The sequence below is a fragment of the Paroedura picta genome, chromosome 6 (genome assembly GCF_049243985.1).
Source record: "Paroedura picta isolate Pp20150507F chromosome 6, Ppicta_v3.0, whole genome shotgun sequence".
In the NCBI taxonomy this organism is placed as follows: domain Eukaryota; kingdom Metazoa; phylum Chordata; class Lepidosauria; order Squamata; family Gekkonidae; genus Paroedura; species Paroedura picta.
Window position 1 is genome coordinate 51,263,383 of NC_135374.1, and position 22,931 is coordinate 51,286,313.

Below are 22,931 nucleotides of genomic sequence, written 5' to 3' on the forward strand. Positions count from 1 at the left end.
TTGTTTACTTCTCTTTTATTGAGGAAATTACAATTCTTATTTGCCCAGAGAAGCATTACCTGGAATGTAAGGAAATGTTTCCTTCCTCCCAAGGATCCTCAGGCCAGGAATTACCACTTTGTGTTCTGGCATTGATAGAACTCTCTTTTGAAATAAAATCTTCTGGGAAGAATACTTCAAGCACTGAAGTGAGCCATGGGATGGGTCAAAGTTCAGTTCGTTTCACATACATTGCTTTAGGTTTGTTTAAAAACCAAACCCAACATTCTACTTCCTTTACACACGATGGGAAGAATTACCTGTCTTTATTGTTCCTTCCTACCCCATGCACATCAGGGATACTTGCTTATGAATCAGAAGCTCTCTGTAATGTAGAGGAATGATCTAATTCTCCTCACCACTGAGAGAAAATATGTCCTTTGCCTGGGGGACACGGGGCAAAGTCACTAGCTTGATGGCTAGAGACTACCTTAAACCAGAAACAAACATACCTGCCTGTCCCTAGCTTGTCCAAGCATACTAAATGATCCATTGTATACAGGCTCTATGCTACAACCACATTTGTTCCAGTCCCACAGACATAGATTCACATATGAGGGATTTATGAATAACTTTCTTGGAACTAAAGTATCCACCCAATTAAATCAAGAAACAGATCAACAAAGCCAGAAGGATTCCCAGAGAAAACCGACAGAAGACAGACCCAAAAGAGACAATAACACTAGCTCTCAACTCAAAACAGTTCAGCAATTCATCAGTGACTTACAATTAGCGGCTGAGACTAAGCGCAGCTTCCGTTAAGGCTGCGGTCGGTGCCTGGAGAGGTGTGATGCCAGAGGTGTGGTGAACTCTGCCATGGCTGGGTGGTGAAAGGAGGGGGCGAGGTGTCAGCTATTTAAGGCTGTGTGCATGCCTTCCCACCACCTCTGTATCACCTGACTCCCAAACAGCTACACCCCACCCTACATTGTTGTGAATTTATTCTTGAGTTTAATTTGCCACAGCTGTGAGTTATGCCCAGTCAGGAGCCTGTTGGCTGGCAGGGAGTCCTGGCTGCATATGGGACTCCCTGAAGTTGAGGGGTCTCCCTAATGAGGCTGGCTGCCAAGCGGGTGTGGCCTCATGAAAACTCATAGGCTAACACACATTTTATAAGTTTGTACGGTGCTAATAGATACACTCTTTTCTACCCGTACAGAAAGACTAACACAACTACCCCTCTTGGAGCTATAGATGGATATAAAATGTTTTAATGTTTTTATTATTTGTTGACTTAGAAGAAGAAGAAGAGTTGGTTCTTATATGCAGATTCAAATGGGTAGCCATGTTGGACTGAAGTAGCACAATAAAATCAGAGTCCAGTAGCACCTTTGAGACCAACAAAGATTTATTCAGGGCGTGAGCGTTCGAGTGCAAGCACTCTTCCTCAGACTTGCACTCGAAAGCTCATGCTCTGAATAAATCTTTGTTGGTCTCAAAGGTGCTACTGGACTCTGATTGTATTGTTCTTACTAGCTTCAAAGTACGTTCCTAAGAATGGGACTTGAAAGCATTCTCTCCCCTTGCCCCTGGCCAGGCAGCTTAAGGTGGCTTTGGCCCGCAGCTCACAGCCGGATCAAGTGGGGCAGGCGGGGGCTGGCCAGATCATTAGCAGGCCCGGGACAGAGCTCCTTAGCAGGCAGTCAGCAGGCCGGGAGGCCCTCATTAGCAGGCCCAGCCTAGCAGGCCAAGAGGCCCTCATTAGCAGGTCCAGCCTAGCATGCTGGGAGGCCCTCATTAACAGGCCGTGCTTAGCAGGTCAAGAGGCCCTTGTTAGCAGGCCCTCCACCACAACCCTTTGCCCAGGGCCCTCTCCCCTTACCTGCTGCTGGCTCCAGGCACTGAGGTGTGTATGAGAGCAGAGAGGCTAGAGTCCAGGGACAGAGGGCAGGAGCTGCAGGGGCAGGGCCAATTGATTGGCCCTATTACAACTTGGACAGCTGGACACATTCCACCCCCCAGGCTCTTTCAGAAATATATAGAGGAACCATGGATAAGGATATGCAGATTTTCTTTACTTGAAGGAGTCTCAAAGCGGCTTATATTTGCCTTCCCTTTCCTCTCCCCACAACAGACACCCTATGAGGTAGGTGAGGCTGAGAGAGCCCTGATATCACTGCTTGGTCAGAACAGCTTTATCAGTGCTGTGGCAGCTGGTTGCATGTGGCAGAGCATGGAATAAAACCCAGCTCACCAGATTAGAAGTCTGCACTCCTGCACAACATGCCCTAATTTTGATCCAGTAGGCACACAAACATTTTAAATATTATTATTGTTGTTATTATTATTTCTTCAGTAGATCATGCAAAATGGAAATGTTTCAACGAGTGGTTGATGATAGCGTTAACAAGAGTCCCTCAATTTTTGTTCTTTTCTGTTGTCATTTTTTCAGTTGTATTGTTATTCTGGTTATTCTGTTTTCCAGAGCAAGCAAGTTTTCAGATTGTTCACAAATTTGATTTCCTAGTAAAATATAATCTAACAAGCTGGAAAGCAGATAACAGCAAAAACAGACTATAGATCTAACATTTGTGTGTGTGTGTGTGTGTGTGGTTTTAAAAGGTCTTATAAAGATGTACATACACTTGCTTTTTATATACTTACATACAAACCGGTGCATAGAAATCTTGAGTATTGGCAAGAAAAGCATGATGATATTGCCTTTTTATTACCATATGCAGCATCATTTTTGCCCTGACCATGAATGTGTGTATGCTTACACAAACACTCTCGGTATGCTAGAAAAGCATGCTTTTTTCCCTTTTAATTTTCCTCTGTCAGTGGTCATAACAGTTACTTTCTTCATGAATATGTAAATCTCATGCATAAAGCCCCTAAAATTAGCATCACAGCTCTTGTCTGTGCCTTGCACCCACTCCAAATATGCAACTAATAGCTGAAAAGTGATGATTTAATTTTGTGGCTAGAAGAGTGGTTTCTGGGACTGCTACAAGGAAAGCTGTTAATGAGCATATGTGTAAGATGTATATTCCCTGTGCCAAGACTGTAGGTAAGCAGACACATTCAGGATATAATTCAGGAACATATAATGAGAGACTTGGTGTCTAACCAACTCTCCATCCTTTGCTGACTTGAAACATATTAGATTTTCAGTTCCTCTGTGAGAGACTGCAATGTAAAAAATTGGGAAAATCAAAGACAGGGGGAGGGATGAGGAGGATTGTCAAAATACACACACACAAACATAAAAGGCTCTGAAAGCAGGTACTGTATTTTTCTCCCCATATTCTTAATACATTTAATTCAAGACTTAGAGTTGGGAAAGAGAAGGCAGAACCAGTGGGGGAGGGAAGAAGGAAGGAAAAGGAATAATAAGTAGGGAATAATAAGCAACATATTATACATATATAATAACCAGGCATGTTTGTGCAGTTTTATAACATGAGTCAATGCCCATCTTTAGGAACAGTGGAACTGCAGTCATACACAATAATTAGACTGATGTAATTATAGTAAAAACAAAGGTGGACAGCTCTGCTGATGGTTTTTTTGATTGAAATCATAAAGTGGATGCATATTCCAGGGCATGGTAAATGAACCTGAACTGTTGTCATGGGCTAGGAGAATAGCGTGGCCAGTTGCACCTATTGTGTCACTGCTGTAGAAAGAAGCTTACTGATTGGCCACTTGTCTACAGCACATAATTTTGAGTGGTTATAAAAGACTTGTCTAGGGGGAAGCCTGTAGGTACGCCGTCGTCTGGCAAAGTTGATATCACTGCATTCTTCTCTCCCCCCCCCCCCCACAGAGACTCAGACAGCTGAACAGATCTTCTCCCACCTCCCACTTTCTCTTGCCCTAAACCCTTATTTTGTTTGGTATTACAGCCCTATTCGAGTTTGCATACTTAAGCAGAATACTAATTAAGATCCCTTGTCTTAAATAGAAAAATTATACAGACGCAAATAGAAAACTGGTAATTTAGAGTTTTTAATGAAAAAAAATTCAAAGCGTTGGGTCTGTGCCAAGAAATTGGTCATGGTCCTTAGAGCAAAAGGAAGAATGTTGAAACCAAGGTAAACAAAGAAACGTTTTGTTTGCTTGCTTAAAAAAAATAACTGCTTTTTTTTTGCACAAAGAGAGCGAATCTTCTTTACTGTGGGTCATTTCAGAAAGTTTCAAGTGACATGATTTCAAAGTACACAAACCAGCTGCAATTGTGAGTTATTAATCCTTCTTAGAATGTAATTTGGTGAAAGAACTGCTATTAAAAAAATGTCTTTTCTGTATTATAGACGGATCTAACAACGTAGTCTGGGCTCCGTGCCAAAGGCTGGTATTTCACAGCAGCGACCGCCTTACAGATGAGCTGTGGGAAGCAGGAGGGAGAATCTCTTAGGGTGCCACTACTATGGAGACACAGCTGGGCTGAACAAGATTTGCTTCCTCCGACAACAAGAGAAGCCGAAAAGTGTCTGGCTCAAGCGCTGCCCAAGCAGGCAATAACCAGAAGAGCTAGCAGCCAATCTGGCCATGCTGCACTGTTCGAAACCAGCTCCACATCTCAGCCAATCAGTGACGTCACTGGTGAGAAACTCATTTACATCATGCAGTAATGAACTTTATTTAATGTATCCTTTTCCTTCCCTCCTCCCTGAGATTAGGTCGCTCAATTAATTATTCTGCCAGCATAATTTGAATCATTATGCAAAATGGTGGCTTCATTTTCACAGATGCTGTGTGGCTTTTATTTTTTTTTACTCTCTGTTGTCTCAGGAGGGCGGTGTTGATAACCCGGGGTGCTATTAAATTTATTTTTGTCTCACAAAGCCGTTTTTAAATAGCTTTTATGCACTAATAAGCAATATATATTTTCAAAAATGCTTTGTATTGTATGCATTCCTCCCCCATCCCAGTTTCCTCCCTTATAGTATTCTTTCAAGGCTTGCGTAGGTAATGTAAGGTAAAAGGTAGCTGCGGTTTAAGATGTCTACATCTTCAGTAGCAATCGTCGCTTAAGCATTAAATGCTTCCAGACTTCTCTTGGTGTAAAATCTCTTTACATGCTATGCTTTCTCTTACCAGCATCTGTCACATCTGAGCAAAGTTCGGCACTATGTTTCATTCTCTGCCACTTTTCAGCCAAGATGTCATTTTATTAATGAATAGGATTGAGGTCATTTCTGAACAAATTTCATTCCCACTCCTTCTACCCCCGCACAAAGCACCTGATTAGCATCCCTTTTGCTAGAATAACTGAATACAAGAACCACTGTGAAAGGAAGTTAAGATGAGAGATTGCTTGGGGCTTTGGAGCATTTTGAGCAAGGGGATATATATACTCTGTAGTTGGTTATAGTTTTTTTGTGTTTAACACTTGCATATTAATCCCTGAAATAATAGAATTTTGCCTGGAGGAGACTTTGCCTCCCTTTTTTGTGGCAAGGAGAGAATGATTCTAAATAGCTCATTTCTTTCTTCTCCCCTCCCTCTCTTTTTACATATTGTTTCAAGAACACTGCTTTTTTTATAAAGGGAAATGCTGGGCAAGCCAACAATATGTCAAACATGTGTTTTTTTTTTGTGGGTAAAGTAATTTGTTGTATAAATGACTTAAAAACAGCCAGAATACTGTGGAATGTAGAGATTTCAAACCACATTATTGAATGATGCAAGTTTTGTTCTACAGAGCCCTAATAGCTGGAATGGGATCAGATAGGCGGCAAATTCAATATTGTTTTATTAAATTATAGCTTGTGGGCACCAAAACTCACTAAAAAGCACAATTTTATCTTAAACTAAAAGAAAAAACTACTTCAGGAACTCGGCTTCAATGTATGTGTTTATATATAAGATCACATGATTAATTAAGGACATTTCTTCTGTATATATACATGTTGGGGGAAAAACAACAACAGAGGATTTAAATGGTAAAACGATGGCTCTTTCAATGCATGATGGATTCCATCATGCCATCATCAGTATTCAGGGTGCGCCTGTCCTTATTCAGCCACTAGCTCCCCTGCCGTCAGATCCTGTAATTTGAATCATGCGTAATAATATATTATCCTACTGGGGGCCTTCTTTCAGTAGGCGAGTAGTTTTATACATTCAGCTATGAGAGAACTCTTGGCTCTGTGCCAGCTCTAAGCCATTATTCACACAGGCAATCATGACAGTCTTCCTTAAGGAATAACATCTGTACAATTGCATATGCCAGAAATTTGCAACCTCCTCCATGGTATAAATTAGGCTTTCTTGGAATCTTGAATACTTGCAAATATGAAAAGGATAAGGCATTTGTCAAAGTGGATTGGGTGTGCCACGTGATGAAAGCCAAGAAGTCGAGTGGATGATGGTGGCAGAGGGATTGAAAATAAAACGGAGGGATGCTTCTTGGCTCAGCCTTAACATTTCGTCCTTAAACTGTGCATATGCCAAATATTTATATTTCTTGAAGTGAAAAGTGTTTTCTGCTGACAGAGAGATTTTCCAGATAATATGTCTCTGTACTGTGGTCCATTGGGAACTGTGGGTAAATTTTAAGAAGCTTCGAAGTAGCAATAGCTTAACTCAGTGAATCCAGCCTGATATTTCAGTCCAAACTGAAGCAGGAGGAAAAATCAACAACAGAAGGGGCAGATGTATTGAAAAGGTTCAGCTTGAAGAACATACAATGCATTTGACCAGTTCCTAACAATTGGAAGTAGGAGATTTGGTTATGACAATCCAGTGTTCTCTAATTCGTTTTGCCTCAGGACCAATCTTGTTTAAGTACAAAATCTTTCTGCCCAATCCTCTTTTAGTGGTTTTATAACTACATAGTTTAAAACTTGGAACCATGATGATCAGATTATAAAATAGCTTCCCAAAATATTATTTTAGCCAGGAGGCCTTACAATGCCTGCAAAAAGTTTAACCTATATCTTCAGTTATCTTCCTTCCTAAATGGTTAAATAAAAATTAAGAAACGAGAGAGCATTAAAAATAGCCATTTTTATTTTCAAACTGTTTGAAAATATATTTGATTGCTGGTATCCCATCTACAAACTATAGTAGGTTTTGTTTAATGGGAAGAAATAACATTTAGAACAGCGTTTCCACACTGGAGGCTCCATGTTGGGCTGTAGGGTGGAGTTTGAGCCGGGTCAGGTTTCCCCACCTCTTCCTGCTCCCACAGTGGGGGACCATTGGGCCTAGTGCACCTCGTCCACCCTGGGTTTGTGCTCCAACATGAGAGCCAGGGCAGTGAAGTTCCCAGTGTTGAAACAGTTAAAGAGCAACATCCTGTCTTTTGTATATTCTTTTCTATTTGCTCATTCTTCTCATTTATTATTTCCCTTTAAAAATGCATTTACTTCTCCTGACACATACTAGTTCATCTTTGTTGGAGCCAGATCATTAGCCTTTTCCAGTAAACATGTCCCTTTTCTGAGGAAGAACTAGAATGAAAAGCAGATAACTCTACATTGTCTCTCCCTGTAAAACTTCCTTCCTTGCTTGCTTCCTTGCTTCCATCCTTAAATAGGAACTTTATTGACAGAGAACTTTTAAAATGTTCTAAAATTCTGAAATGAAATTCATTTCAATAATAAGCCACAGAAGTTCTCAGAATTTCTGATCCCTTCTTTGTTTTGTTATCATTTCCTCACAACAGATTTTTATGTTGAAGTCTTTCATGAAATTACAATGAATTTATTTGGAACTAAGGGTGAGTAATGTAGTGGCCAGGTTTGCAGATGACACAAAATTATTCAAGATGGTAAAAACCAAAGACAATTGTGAAGAGCTCTAGGAGAATCTCCACAATTGGGTGAGTGGACAACATTACGTCAACTGTACATTGAAGCACATTGGACCAAAACCCCAAAATTTCTGACTTTAAATATACATTGATGAAGTCTGTACTGGCTGAAACCAAGTGAGAAAGAGATCTTGGGATTGTTATAGGTAGCTCGATGAAAGCAAACTCAGTGTTTGGCAGCAGTGAAAAGAACAAACTCCATACTAGGTATTATTAGAAATAGGATTATAAATAAAATAGCCAATACTGTAAAGCCTATTTATAAATCTGTATACAGTTCTGATCACCATATCTCAAACAGGATATTGTCGAGTTGGAAACAGTACAAAAGAAGGTAATCATGAAAGAGGTTAAAACATGTTTCCTATGAGGAAAGGCTAAGGAGTCTGAGACTTTAGTTGAGAATAAAGGTGACTGAGTTGGTACATAACAGTAGCTTATAAAATTATTCTTGGGGTGGAAAAATTCCTTCTCCTGTATAGTAGAAGTTGAAGTTACACAATGATGTGGTTGAACAATATATTCAGGAGAAAGAAAAACACTTCTTTACTCAGTGAATTATTAAGATGTAAAATTCACTGTTGGTGGATATAATGATGGCAAGAAGCATTGATAGCTTGTAAAGGGAATTAGATTAATGGAGGATAGGTCTAACAATAGCTACTAGCCATAGTAAAAAGGAACCTCTGTCCTCATAGACATATACCTCTGAAACTAGTACTAGGTAGAAGACCTTTGCTTCTGTATCCTGTTTACTGCCCTCCGGGACAACTAGGGGTCTGCTGTATAGAATGGGTTACTGAATAGATTAAATACTGGCCTGATCCAGCAGGGCTCTTCTTATGTTCCTTCCATGAGTCCAATCACTCTTTCACTGCTTAGAATCCAAGTCAGTTTTATTTCTTCCATCCCAAACATCTTTCCTCAAATTTACTTGAACAAAGAGCCACTTAAAATAGAACAAGTCTCCTTGAACTGGAGTCATCAACTTCGGGTTAGTGGTGAAACAAGATAGAGGTTTTTGTCTTGATTTTTTTCTAGAAACCTATGAAATGCTTAGTGATATTTTTTTAACCTGAGTCATTGTTTAGTTTTTAGTTCTACCTTATGTAAACATTATTTAAAACTCTTTTTTTGGGGTGGTTATATCATTTTTGGTGAAATTATTATTCTATTAATGTTATTTTTGAATCAACAAAAGGCCTAAATTAATTGCCTAAATAACATGCACAATGTGTGTAAGAAAAACACAGTGGAAAGTGGACAGCTGCCCCCCTCCCAATAAACAAATATAGAAATACAAATAAGGGACATTTTTTGTCCTATTCTGGGCCTTTATTTTATTTTATTTTTAGCTTTTATTTCATAGCCTTAAACTCTGGTGTGATGGACCAGTAAGCATTAATGTCTCACAGAGTCTGAGAACTGACAAGCCAGTAAAATGAAATTCCGTGGAGACTGCCAGTTAAGAAATGGCAGTTGAGAACTGACATTTGAATAAGTGATAGTTTAGCATTGACTGAGGACTGGGAAGGAGACAAGAGGAGTAAAAGGATGCCCATTCAAGCTGAAAAGGAATAGAGCTTCTAGCTATGTGAAGTAATCCCTAACTAGTGAAAAGGGAGGTAACTCTTAAAAGAGGCTTGATCCCTCGTCTATGTAGAGAGAAGGATTTTGGAAATCTTGTTTTCTGTTTCTGCAGTATCAGTGAAATTATGCTTGCAAGTTAAAGCAGAAACTGAAAAGCCTCTTTTGACAAAGGTCCAAAGCACTTACTTGTTGGCAACATATTAGATGGATTTAGTGTGATTACAAAGTTATCTCATTTTTTTATTATCAGTTCACTTCTTACCCCTGAGTATAACTGACCTTTTCTCCTCCAAGTTAAATAAAATATGCTGTTTATTTTTGAACTTTCAAAAACCTTTTGTGATTTTTGTCTCTTTACTCAAGTCCCTGGGGTGGGCCAGCATAAAAATATATAATAACATGACAGTGTGGGACAGACATAGATCAACAAATATGTGTAGAGACTGCTCAAAGCAAGAAAGAAGAAACAAAGGGAATATCCTGGGTGCAAGTGAGGGTAGAAGCTGAAATTATTGTTCTTGTTCTGGTTGTTGCTCACACTGTTTCTGGAGGAAGAAGCTGACTCAGAAGAGCTGGACGATGTGGACTGGAAAACCCCTAGCCCCTCAACATCAAAATCCACCATGTCTTTATCTGCCTCAAACACACCCTTGTGCCCATCCTCGAGGACTAACATTGGAACTCATTCACAGCTTCTTAGACTGGCTTGCAGTCCCATATTGGGTCCCAGCTTTAAGCCTGAGCTTTAGGATCACTTCAAAACAATTTCTAGTGGCCTGTGTCATGAAGTGAAGGATTTGCAAGGCTCACATGTGCCATGGGACAGATCCAAGCCACCTTTCATCCTCCAATCTCTGCCAGTACCTGCAGTGTATCCACCCTACTGTAATGGCAACTGGCCCATAGTTTCCCATGTAGTGAGATGGTCCACCAACAACTCTCAAATCAAGGGCCAAGTTTACATTCTTTCTCCAGACATACACCCCCACTCTTCAGGGCCCCATGCCAAATACTTCTGAATTTCTGTCTTTCTCTATGCCACCTTATGTTGAAGTCCAATGTCTTCCTCTACATAAATTCCTTAGAAATAAATCTTCAGTTGCCAGCTGCCAAGGGGTGTCCTTAGAGATTTCTTCTCACACTGTCCCATGATCTACCCATTCCCAGCTCATGTTTTCTGATCTTCAGGGTACCTTGGTCTTCTGTTTTGTATGGAGTGGGTGAAGGGCTAGGAGGCTTTAGGGCACAAAATGTCACTGTTTTGGGACATGGGATGGAAACAGTCCTGTTGATCCATCTCAGCTCCCACTCTTCTTTCCTGCCTACATGAGGCTGAGCAAAAAGAGGGCTAAGGGTGTGGTTAGTGATATCACTTCTGGGAGTGTGGTGGGGGTGTTTGGCCAGTTGTCATCACTTCTTAGCCTTCTCAAAGTCTGAAAAATTATTTCAGGGGCTCCTCCATGGCCAAAAGTTTGTAAAAGGCTGCTTTATATGATCATTCATGATCTAAGTTATCCTATAGTCTTAGGTAAAGGTATCCCTGTGCAAGCACTGGGTCATGTCTGACCCTTGGGGTGGCGCCCTCTAGCATTTTCATGGCAGATTCAATACAGAGTAGCCTTGCCAGTGCCTTCCCCAGTCATTACCATTTACCCCCCAGCAAGCTGGGTACTCATTTTATTGACCTTGGAAGGATGGAAGGCTGAGTCAACCTTGAGCCGGCTGCTGGGATCGAACTCCCAACCTCATGGACAGACAGCTTCAGACAGCATTTCTGCCGCTTACCACTCTGCGCCACAAGAGGCTCTTTGCACATGAGCTAGATTCCCATTTGGCTTTTCTCTCCTGTTACATGCAGTTGCTTCTCTGTTTTCTGGGTTTTGGAAGAGCACAGTGACCAGTTCTGCAACCTGGTTCTCCTTCTCTCAGTTACCAGTGTCAATCCCCCGTTCTGTCCTTCCATCTTTCTCAACCACAGCTACACAACATCTGCTTCACAAGCAAGAACTGCCACTGTAAAACCTCTAGTCTTAGTCACAATTAAAATCACATTCCTTGCAAGCGTATAAAAATGGGATTATAATTAAAACCTTGTAGCCTTATTCTGTGCATATTTTCTTTTAAAAATATATCTTATGACGTTTAGTAGGACGTGGGAAAACGTGCTAATAGGAATCTATTCTGCTATCCTGCAGAATAAGGTGAATTTGTGCAGGTTGATTTAAAGAACTTTCTTACATTTCTGTGTTTTTTTGTGTTTTGGAAATTATAGTTTACTCTGGAATAATCTATTCATATATTCTTATGAAAGTGTGTTAAATGGCAATTTTCACATTTATATTGTAAATGTCACCTAAGACTGTATTACTGAAGGAAACAGGACTTCATGACTTTAACAATCTGTTGCTGTTTAGTAACAAAATTTATTTCCATATGGAGTCATTGGACAGCAACATGGTCTGTCAGTTATATGTTTTCCTGTAAAGCACTCTCTCAATATTTGTGAGGCTGTCAGTTATGATCAGATCTGGCTTTCTACAATGTTTAGATTTATGACAATATTAAAAGTGGACCTTCCCATGACAATACAAGTATTTTAAAAAATCCAAAATGTCTTCTGTAAACAGTCCAGTACATGTCCAGTTGACATACCTCAAATCGAATAAATTTGTTAATAGAATTTACAGATTAAGAAATTGAATAATTACATTTTTAAATTCTTACAATTAAATTTAAATCAGCTACTTGCCTAGTTCTCGCTATTGGCTGGGGACAAGGGGATGGTGGGAGAGGCATACCTATCCTAGTTGGGTATAATTTGGGGTTGTTGTATTTTTTTGACAGGGAAGCCAGGACATTTTCAAAGCCGCAGTCTGATTAATAGAGGGCCTCCACTCATAACTTTCTGGCTATATTAGGAGGAGGCAAGAAGCAGATGTCACACAATTTATAAAATGGCTTTTTAAAGATACATCTGGTCGACTAACTGAATTTTGTTACACCTATAATTGTTTAAACAAACCATGTTTGTCATATTGTCTGGGTATATCTAATGTCAAATGAAAGTTGAATTTTTTGAAAATATTTGAATAATTTCTTGAGTTTCATGTACACTCTAGTTTATAGTGTATTGGAAATAGTTTGAACTAGGGTTGCCAGCTCTGGGTTGGGAAGTGTCTTGAGATTTGGGAAGTTGAGCCTGGGAAGGTTGAGGGGGGGGGAAGGGGAAGACTTCAGCAGAGTACAATGCAGTTTAGTTCACTCTCCAAAGCAGCCATTAGATACTAATCTTTTCCTTTTTTTACATTGTCACACTGTTGATTGCTGTCCCTCATAACAAAATTATATGATTCTGAAATGTGTCATCATGGTGTTTCCTATGCTCATTTAAAAGAAGATCTTTTCTCAGGCATTACTTTATAACTTTCTGTGATTCTATGATTCCATAGCAAAGTGGACCTCTTAGAAACTTTCTTTTTTTGGGGGGAGGGGGGTATTATGGCATGCAGAAGCTGAGGAATAATTGTTCTTGTTTTTTGACTTCAGTATGAAAGAAATTGGCTGCACTATTTACTGCTTGGCAAGGATAAGACACTGCCTGCTTTCTGTCTTAAAGTTCATGTCCAGGGCAATTCAGAAATGCCATATACTAGAATTATAGAATTGCAATTGTCATTTCACCCCCAAAATGTAGGGATGGATCTGGCAGATGGACAAATCTCTCCTTTAAAAAAAATAGCTGGAGAAGACTGATGTGTCCAATTATTTTATTTATTTATTAGATTTTTATACTGCCCTTCCATATGGCTACTTCCTGAGCAAGATGATAGAACAACTCCATGTCTTTCTGGATAATTCATCTGTTCTAGACACCTTTCAGTCTGGTTTTAGGCTGGACTTCAGGATTAGTTGGTAGTGGTGGCTTTAGTTAATGATCTCCATTTGTTACTCTTGATACTAGAGTGTGCTTTCCGTTGAGGTGTTTGAAGTAGGAATTAAGGGATGTGTTTTGGATTAGTTTAAATAGTTTCTTATGGGCAGAATTCAGATGGTTCCTGTGGGACATTAAATGACATTAGTGTGGGTCTTGTCTTTTGGGGCTCCACAAGGCTCAGTCTTACCCATGTCGTTCAGTTTTTTTGCAAACTACAAGGAAAAATCATTTATGCTTTTATGAATATGCTGATGATACCCAGCTCTATATTTCTATATACAGAATCAATACTCTAATGCTATGGTTAAATGGCTAAGAGTGTAAAAATGTAAACTAAATCCTGAGAAGATGAGGGTAACTGGGAAGGTTGAGATCTGGAGTCCAGATGATGTTCACTGATTCTGTTAAGAGCCTGGGGATTACACTATACTCAGCATTACTAATGAGGAAGCAAGTAAATATAGCTGAAAAGCATGTATTATTTCACCTTTATTTGGCCTGGAAGGTGATCCTCTACCTTGAGCCAACGGATCTGCCCATGGGGATCTATGGTAGCTTAAGACCAGGCTATTGAAATAAGGAGGAGCTACGCTGGATGAAATGGGAACTGAGATGACTAGAGAGAGCTTGGAGGAAGACTCGCGACAAAGAATTGAGAGCATCTTATAGAATGCAGATGAAAACCTATGAGATGATGGTGAAGTCTGTAAAATGCAACTTTTACTTGACATACATTGCGTCTGTGCACTCATGCCCAGCACAATCACCAACCTCAATGAAGGGTGCCAAAACAATAGCCAATTGGATTTTAGCTGTGAGGCATTTGCAAGTCATTTCGCAGACAAAATCTCGACTCTCCACCACAACATCCCTCCAAATTTGGACAAAGAAATTGAACAAGAGGCCCTTCGCCATCTTTGGAGAGAACACTCAGTTACTTGAGATGACTCTCATTAGCTGAAGTGGACAGGATGCTAACAGCAATGAGGCCAACCACTTGCACACTAGACCCATGCCCATTATGGCTCCTAAAAATAACAGACATAAGAATTGGGTCCCCCCCTCTGGGAAATAATCAATCTCTCTCTCTCACAGAAGGACTAAAAGAGGCAGTGGTGCGCCCATTGCGCAAAAAACCATCCCTGGACCCACAGGAGCCTGACAATTACTGCCCCATCTTGCACTTAGTGTTCCTAGGGAAGTTAGTTGAAAGGGCTGCTGTGGACCAAATATCAGCATTCCTGGAGGAAACTTCAGCCCTTGACAGATTTCAGTCAGGTTTCCGGCCTGGCTGCCATTCACCCTAATGAATTACCTCTGCTGCCAGCTAGACTGAGGCGGATCAGCGCTGCTTATACTATTAGATCTGTCAGCAGCATTTGACACCGTAGATCATGAGCTCCTAGCTCACCGCCTTGCCGAATATGGGGGACAGCCCTCAAATGGCTGATCTCCTTCCTCTGGGTCACCGACAGAGGGTCAACATAGGAGAGAGAGTATCCAACAGTCATTAGCTCACATGTGGGGTTCCATAAGGAGCAGTCCTCTCTCCTATCTTATTTAATATTTTCATGCAGCCACTTGCTCAGCTGGTGCAGAAACTTGGGCTGGGTTGCCATCAATATTCAGGTGACATATAGCTCTTTCTCTTGATGGATGACTGCTCAAATTCCCCCCCCTAGAAAAATTAGTCAGATGCCTGGAAGCAGTGATGAAGTGGTTCAAACACAGTTGTCTGAAGCTCAACTCTTCAAAGACAGTGGTCTTGTGGCTGGGTATGAAGGGACCAAGCAAGGAAGTGCACTTATCCAACCTGGATGGCATGCGTCTAGCAGTAGACCACTCCACCAGAAACCTGGGTGTCACCCTTAATGCCTCCCTCTCCATGGAGGCACAGATCATGAGAGTAGTGCTGCAGGTCTTCTACCATCTATGCCAAGCCCAGCTATCAGTGCCCTACTTGGCACTAGAACACCTAGCTACAGTGATCCATGTGATGGTCACCTCTAGACTGCACTTCTGCAACTTGATCTTTGCAGGCCTACCCTTATCCTTGATCTAGAAACAATTGGTTCAGAATGCCACGGCCAGGATTCTCACCAATACACCATGGAGATCTCACATCTGGCCTATACTTCAACAACTTAGCTGGCTCCTAATTGAATTCCGAATCAGGCTTAAGGTTTTGGTTCTTAAAGACCATATGCAGTCTAAGCTCAGTGTACTTGAGAGACCATTTCTCTGCCTATTCTCCCACATCAAAAATTCTTTGAGTTTGAATTCCTGCTACATTATCAAGTTTCTTGCCCCCACCCCAATCTACAAGGCATTTTACATAAATCCTGCTGGATGACCTTAGGGCATTCCTGCTTGGTGGAATGAGTTGCCAATGGGGATTCAGGCCCTCACAGAGCTACCAAAGTTCTTCAGGGCCTGTAAAATGGCATTCTTCCATCAGGCTAATGGTTGAGCCAGGCCTGTCCTCTCCTCTCCATTCTTTTCCCTTATATTTGAGACCTCCACTGTATAGGAGACTTGTTGCCATCAGATTTACATAATCTGCTAGTTATAGTGTGGCTATGGACCCATTGTATTTCATTATGATTTTATAGTTCTAAACCTATGCAAATGTCATAAACCACCCCAAGCCCATCTTTGGGGAAGGATGAGTATATACAATGAAAAAAATAAAGTTCCTCAGGAAAAAAGAGTAGAGACCACTAGGGCTGCTCAGTCAGAAAGGGAAAGAAAAATGAAGGGGAAATGTCTCTGCAGGAGGAAAGTAGACAGGGGATTGCCATACCATGTCTCCTGATCTCTCTCTGGGATCACATTAGGAGCTGTCTTTCTTTCCCACCTCCCCCGTTACCTTGGAAACATAAACACAACACATGCAATAAAACAAGACAGGAGAAGCCTTACAGATATTCCTGAAACATTCCCACACTTTCATAGATATAAATTTGGGGAATCTTAAAACACTGGATGCCTTATTTTATTTTAGGTATTGTCAATAAGAAATAAAACAGGAATTATCATGAATTGTTGATCAGAAATACCTGAATGCAGAGAACTAGTTCCTTCTTATCCCATCTTTTAGTTTTCTTAGCATAAGTAATTGTATAGAGGTTCATGCATAGCCTTTCCACAATGAATTAGCTGAAGGTGCAGATAATTTGCAATATATAAATTACATGTGAATTTCTTTTATTCCTTTGGAAGTATACTGACATACCATTTGCCTGTGGACAATATGCACTGATAAAGTAATATATAAAGAGATTCTACATATTCTTGGCTGGTCAAACCCATGGTGGTATCTTTCCTAACCACCAGACAAGTGATAAAAAAAATATGCGTTGGAAGGTTTATGGCTTGTTCTGGAAAGTTTTATGGTCTGTCTTCTTTTTTCTTTTCTTTTTTTTAAAGTCTGAACTTAGTGAAAGCAGTAAAATCCCAGGTCATGCATTATATTTGTTCCCTCTTTTAAGGTGGCTTATATAATATTAATACATTATTACTAGAGCTTGCCTATATTATGGGCATTAGAAAATATGAGGAAGTATTTTTTCTCATGCTAACGATATTTATATTGGGTTTAAAACTGGTGTGAATTTAAAATATGTTAGATATGGGAATTTTTATTGGTTTTGTCATAAAACAGGACTGATGTGACATTCTTGTTTAGGCATCAAGAGTGCTATATTGTCTTGCAATGGGAGTGCAGAATGTAACTATTGCACATTTGGTTTTTCATATATTGTTGTCATCATCTTAATCCTAGAGAACATGTAGAATTGAAATTAAAATAATTATTAAATTAATAATTAAAAAGTTATATATGAAACCTTTGGAGCCTTGAAGAACAAACCAGAATCCTTGAGCCTTAGCTGGGTCTTGCAGTAAAAGCAAACAAAAAACCTATAAACTGGACCTGTTGACTGTATAGTACAGAGGCTGCCAATTGAACAAGCCTTCTTCCAGCATACAAAAGGGTCCCTATTTAGGACCAAAGAACTGCTAGATCCAACCCATACCCTATTGCATGTATGCAAGATGCCTTTAGAAACAAATTGCTCAGTCTTCAATTATTAAGATGACCAAGGTATTCAGTTTTATCAAGGATCAGTTCTTCAAGGATCAGAAGCAAGAAAAAATTCAGCCCAGAAAAGTAGCATTTGTGGGTGTCTACCTTAACCTTTGCATTTTTGAGCTCTGACAGTTGCTACTATTTGGTACACAGTGTAGATGGCATTCAATTCTATAACTCTCCCCACTTGTTCAGAGAGAGGTCAGACTTAGTTCCGTAAGAGAGAGAGGAGAGAAAAACTGGCCGATGGATTAGGGATCTTGGATGGAACCTGGGCTCTGTCCTGGCCTCAACCATACCCCTGGCAGAAGAGCTCCGTCTTACAGGCCCTGCGGAAAGATGGTAGTTCTGACAGGGCCCTTAGCTCCTCCGGGAGCTCATTCCACCATTTTGGGGCCAGTAAAAAGGCCCTGCTCAAGGCTTGGAGAACGTCCCAGGGGCTTGGGACAGTCAGTAGATTCATACCTGCAGAGTAGAGAGCCAGAGTAGAGAGGGGGGGCATAAGCAACCAAACGGTCCCACAAGTAAGTAGGACCAAGCCGTGTATGGCCTTAAAGGTTAGACAACCTGTGAGGGATGTGGGGCTGTGAGATGTCTGAGAGAACTGGGAATGGGCTGCAGTGACCCAGCAGGCCTCCTGACTGGCTGGAACTCTGGTCTGTCCTGGTGGGGGCCCAGTCGGAAGGTGCTTTGTACCTTCCAATTGGGCCCTCACCAGACTGGCTAGAACTCTTGTCTGTCTTGGTGAGGGCCCAATTGGAAGGTGCTTTGCACCTTCCGATTAGGCCCTCACCCAGACTGGCCCTGCCCACTCTCCGCCCACTTAGGCCTTAGCCTTTTATGTTTATACAGCGACAGCTGCATAAAGATATCCAAGTGCACCCAAATCAGTTTACAACCTTACTGCCCCCTCTTCCACTTTCTCTCTGTGAAATTGACTAACTGAAAGAAAGTGACTGACCCATGGTCACTCAGCATGTTTTCATAACAAACTGAAAATGAGAATTTGGGCTGTCTAGTCCTGTCCCACAATGGCTTCATGTAGTGCTGGCATATGATGTTCACACCAAGATCTAGGTACAGGTTTTCTAGAGTATTCTTTTCCTATTGTTCTCAGCCCCCACTTAGGAAACCTGGAGCATCATTAGATATTGACTGTTTAGCTCCCATTTACACCTTGGCAATGCAAATTAAATGTGCCTGATTTTAAAAAGACGAACAGGACTTACAATATTAAGCCTTTACTGTAAAATCTTTGTGTGACCTTATAAATCAGGGCCTTGTGGTTCTTGGAGGGATAATACTGGTGACTAATGTCCCTAGAGAGCCTCTTGTGGCACAGAGTGGTAAGGCAGCCGTCTGAAAGCTTTGCCCATGAGGCTGGGAGTTCAATCCCAGCAGCCGGCTCAAGGTTGACTCAGCCTTCCATCCTTCCGAGGTCGGTAAAATGAGTACCCAGCTTGCTGGGGGGTAAACGGTAATGACTGGGGAAGGCACTGGCAAACCACCCTGTATTGAGTCTGCCAAGAAAACGCTGGAGGGCGTCACCCCAAGGGTCAGACATGACTTGGTGCTTGCACAGGGGATACCTTTACCTTTACCTTTAATGTCCCTAGTGGATGGCAGAATGTAAAAATGCATTGCTCATAGACATGAAGACAGATGGGCTATGGTAGGTTGTGATAAGGAAGTTGTTATGTGATTGTAAATGAAAAAGGTGGCAGATTATGAGCCATAGCCATTTGAGTATATGTAGCAATAATGGAGAAGATTTTAGGTTGGGAAAAGTACAGGATAACTTGCTACTTTTGTTCTTTTTCCCAGGATCAGGATGTCCAGTCTTGAGGTACAGCAGGCAAAAGACCAGCCTAAGATTCTTACATGGAAAGGAATCTTATTTTTCCAACTCGGGAAACACCCCTTTATTTCCACAGAAATTTGAATTCAGGCTGAGCATAGCCGGTACTGCCAACACAGCAATATAATATCTCTGGAAGAAACATAAATGCTAACATTTTAGTATTATCACTTACATGGACATTTTAATAAAGCAAGAACGTAATTAGTCTAATTATGCAAATTAGATAACTGTGCCTTAACCTTCTGTTTTCTCCTTTAAGTGCTACTTTCTGCCACAAGGTGGCTGCAATATCTTAAATCTGTAAATTTCTACACTTTGCATATAAAATGGGGTTCTAAACCTGGATAGTTATACCGATTTTTTCCATACAAAGAAAGCCTCTTCAGACTTTCAGGTGCTGTACAGAATTTTTTCTTTTTAATGGAGTCATATGTTGGCAATAATGAAAAAAAATCTATTGGATTGAAACATTTGGGGACATTGTGCTTCTGGTAACTGTTACTGAAACTTGGGATGTTTATAGTCAACTAATTTGTAGGCGGGTTCTTGGCGCTGCATCCTGAATTTGCTATTTTAAAAAAGATCTCAAGTCCATGAAAAAGCTAACATTAAAAGTTTTAAATATGTTTAGCTCTAACTTTTTCTTTTTTTTTTTACAAACAGGGGGATTGGTCTGACAAAGGTTTGCTATGCAGATATTGCATTGTTGTCCGTAGCAGTAGGTTGGCCTTATAATTTCAGAATAACTTCCAGTCATTAGAAATATACTGGCTTTCTATTGGAAGGGGGGGGGGGGGAGAGGAGCAGACTTTTGTCATTTTTTTTAAATTGAAAAACTTTCACAAAACTTGCCATAACTACAAAAGCAGGGTTTTTTGGCTATTGAAAATAAATTGTGTTCTGCGCTGTGAAGAGAACAACAGAAGGTCAGAAGGCAAATTCAGTTTCATGTGACAAGGGTTGCTGATATGCTTGCTACTCGAGATGCAAGCAAGTGCCTTTCACTTGTGCTGGGGGCTGAAGCAAGAGGTGATAGCCAGGCAAAATGTATTCATGAAATATTGTTCCAAGGCTTTTTCTTCACGTGACATTTGTACTTGTGCTTTCTGAAAGCACAAAATGTTTCTTATTGAAGCATAAAAAGAGAGGGGAGGGAACAATGACAATGGAATGACTTTCATAGACTTGAAAATGAACAGTGATTTGTAAAGGCATCAGGTTGAGGGCAAAATTTATGTCACTGCTTAATAGTCCCTCTAGGATTTCCCCAATGGAAACAAAATGGGAACTATTAAAATAGAAGCCGAATTGCCATAGAAAGACTTACACACATTTGAAAAGCTTATAATCATATTTGTCCTGCTTCTAGTTAAAGAATATCCCTATTTCCTCCCCCCCCCCAGAATGCCATTGTCTTTTGCACCTTAATGAACAGATCAATCAGCAGCAAGGTTGATACTCATGTGAACATAATGTTTGCAAAGATATTCCATTGATGCAAGTCCCTTTATTAGGAATATGCCAAATAATCCAAATAGGCTGAATAATAAGATTTTAAATATGTCAGTCTCAAATAAAAAAGAGAACACATTCCATGAGCCTGTATTCCAACATTCATGCCATCCAAGACAGGAGTCCCCAAACATGGGGGGGGGCACATTAGTGTGCCCAGTGCCTAAAGAGGGCCACATCTTAAACTAAAATGTAACAAAATTATTAACCTACTTATTTAAATCAAAAGTAAACATTCAAGGGTAAATGAAGAAATGTAAACTTCAGTGCAGTCCATTTTGGAACAATATTTTACTGTGGAATATTTTATTTAACTATACATGCTTACCTAGTCAGTGTGATTTTTGTGGCTGTTTTCTGTTAGCCATGGCATTGATGTCCATGTCAAAGTTTGTGACAGACACTCTTAAAAGGTCATGTAAATGTTCATGTGTAAGCCTTGACCTACACTTGGATATTATAATTTTCATCTTGGAGAAGGTTTGTTTAGAGTTGTATGTCATCTGTAAAGCAGACCTGACATCTCCTGAACTCATTCACACAGCAACTTTACCTTCCTTATACATACATAGATTCAACATGGTAATTCATTGAGAGGGGGAGTTAAAAAGCTGAGTGGTATGGGTGTCTGAGCTTTGCTGACTAGCAAAGCACCTAGAATGGACAAAATAGTATTATGGAGGATAAGAACAAGAGTGGGCTGACAGAAGGAACCATGGAGACCAAAACAATGTTGCTATTGTCTTTTTTGCAGGAAAGGGACAGGATAAACAGCAGTAGTTTGTGCCCCTTGAGGCAGGAAGAATAGTAGGAGTCTGAGGGAAAATGGCCTGAGGGTGATAGAGGCAGATAAGCAGGTTGGAGGGCCACACAGGAAGAGGTCAGGGACCACATGCAGCCCGTGGGTCATAGGTTTGGGAACCCCTGATCTAAGGCATAGAGATGTATCAGAATCAGTTTCTTCATAGAAAGCAAACTGAGACTGTCAATATCATTTAATAAAATCCCGAGCCAGATGGGAAGTTACCAATTTCTGCCAAATTGTTTTATAGGCATCCATTCTCAATAGATAAAGCCCAACTGTACCTGGGGGTGCAAAAATCTACTTTAACCAAAATTCAAAAACAGATGATCAAGCCCTTGCCTTGTAAAGGTCTCATTCCAAGTTCAGTTCTCAGTATCAATTCTGCCATGCAACATTGAGCCCCTTTGATTCTTCAATAGGATCTGGTAGAAGAAGACGAAGAAGAGTTGGTTCTTATGTGCTTCTTTTCTCTACCAGAAGGAGTCTCAAGGTGGTTTATAATCCCCTTTCCTCTCCCTACAACAGACACCCTGTGAGGTAGGTGAGACTGAGAGAGCCCTGATATTACTGCTCGGTAAGAACAGCTGTATCAGATAATTGGTAATGTTCAGGAATTAAGAAATTTGAAAAGGTTTTATACCATTCAATAGGTTGCACATCTGGTCTTGGAGATTTCCCATTAGTCATATTAATTATTACTGCCTTTATTTAATCTATACATAAAAGGTTAGCAAAAACCGGTAGCAGAATAATTTCTAAATACAGAAGGTCAAGGTGATAAAAAAGTTTCCAAATATTTTTCTGATTTTTTTTGTCTTGATTATAAAATTCAAGATAAAACTTATAAAATTGTGATTTTATTTCAGCAGAGGCAGTATGTATTGTATTCTTCTCATGTCTGCAGTTCTTATTCTTTTGCCTACTTATTATACAAAAATTTTGCCAGTTTCTCAATATGAAAAATACAGTTTTTCAATATAGGGAATTGGTTAGAGAACCGCACTCAAAGAGTTGTTGTCAATGGTGTTTCATCAGACTGGAGAGAGGTGAGTAGCGGGGTACCTCAGGGCTCGGTGCTTGGCCCGGTACTTTTTAACATATTTATTAATGATCTAGATGAGGGGGTGGAGGGACTACTCATCAAGTTTGCAGATGACACCAATTTGGGAGGACTGGCAAATACTCCGGAAGATAGAGACAGAGTTCAACGAGATTTGAACACAATGGAAAAATGGGCAAATGAGAACAAGATGCAATTTAATAAAGATAAGTGTAAAGTTCTGCATCTGGGTCAGAAAAATGAAAAGCATGCCTACTGGATGGGGGATACGCTTC

General features: G+C 40.4%; 1 protein-coding gene across 7 annotated transcripts in view; it reads left to right on the plus strand.

Annotated features, from left to right (window-relative positions):
- The window catches only part of LOC143839837 (uncharacterized), a 298,170-nt gene that overhangs the window by 29,839 nt on the left and 245,400 nt on the right, over positions 1-22,931 (plus strand). For 6 of the 7 annotated variants that reach the window (XR_013231891.1, XR_013231895.1, XR_013231890.1 and 3 more), the window contains exon 2: positions 4,296-4,587. Coding sequence is in view for 1 of the 7 variants with exons in the window: in XM_077342420.1 (XP_077198535.1) it covers positions 4,365-4,587 (223 nt within the window). In the remaining 6 variants the exon portion in view is untranslated. Of the gene's footprint in view, positions 1-4,140; positions 4,220-4,295; positions 4,588-22,931 lie in introns of those variants that run through there. The other variant, XR_013231894.1, reaches the window with a different exon arrangement.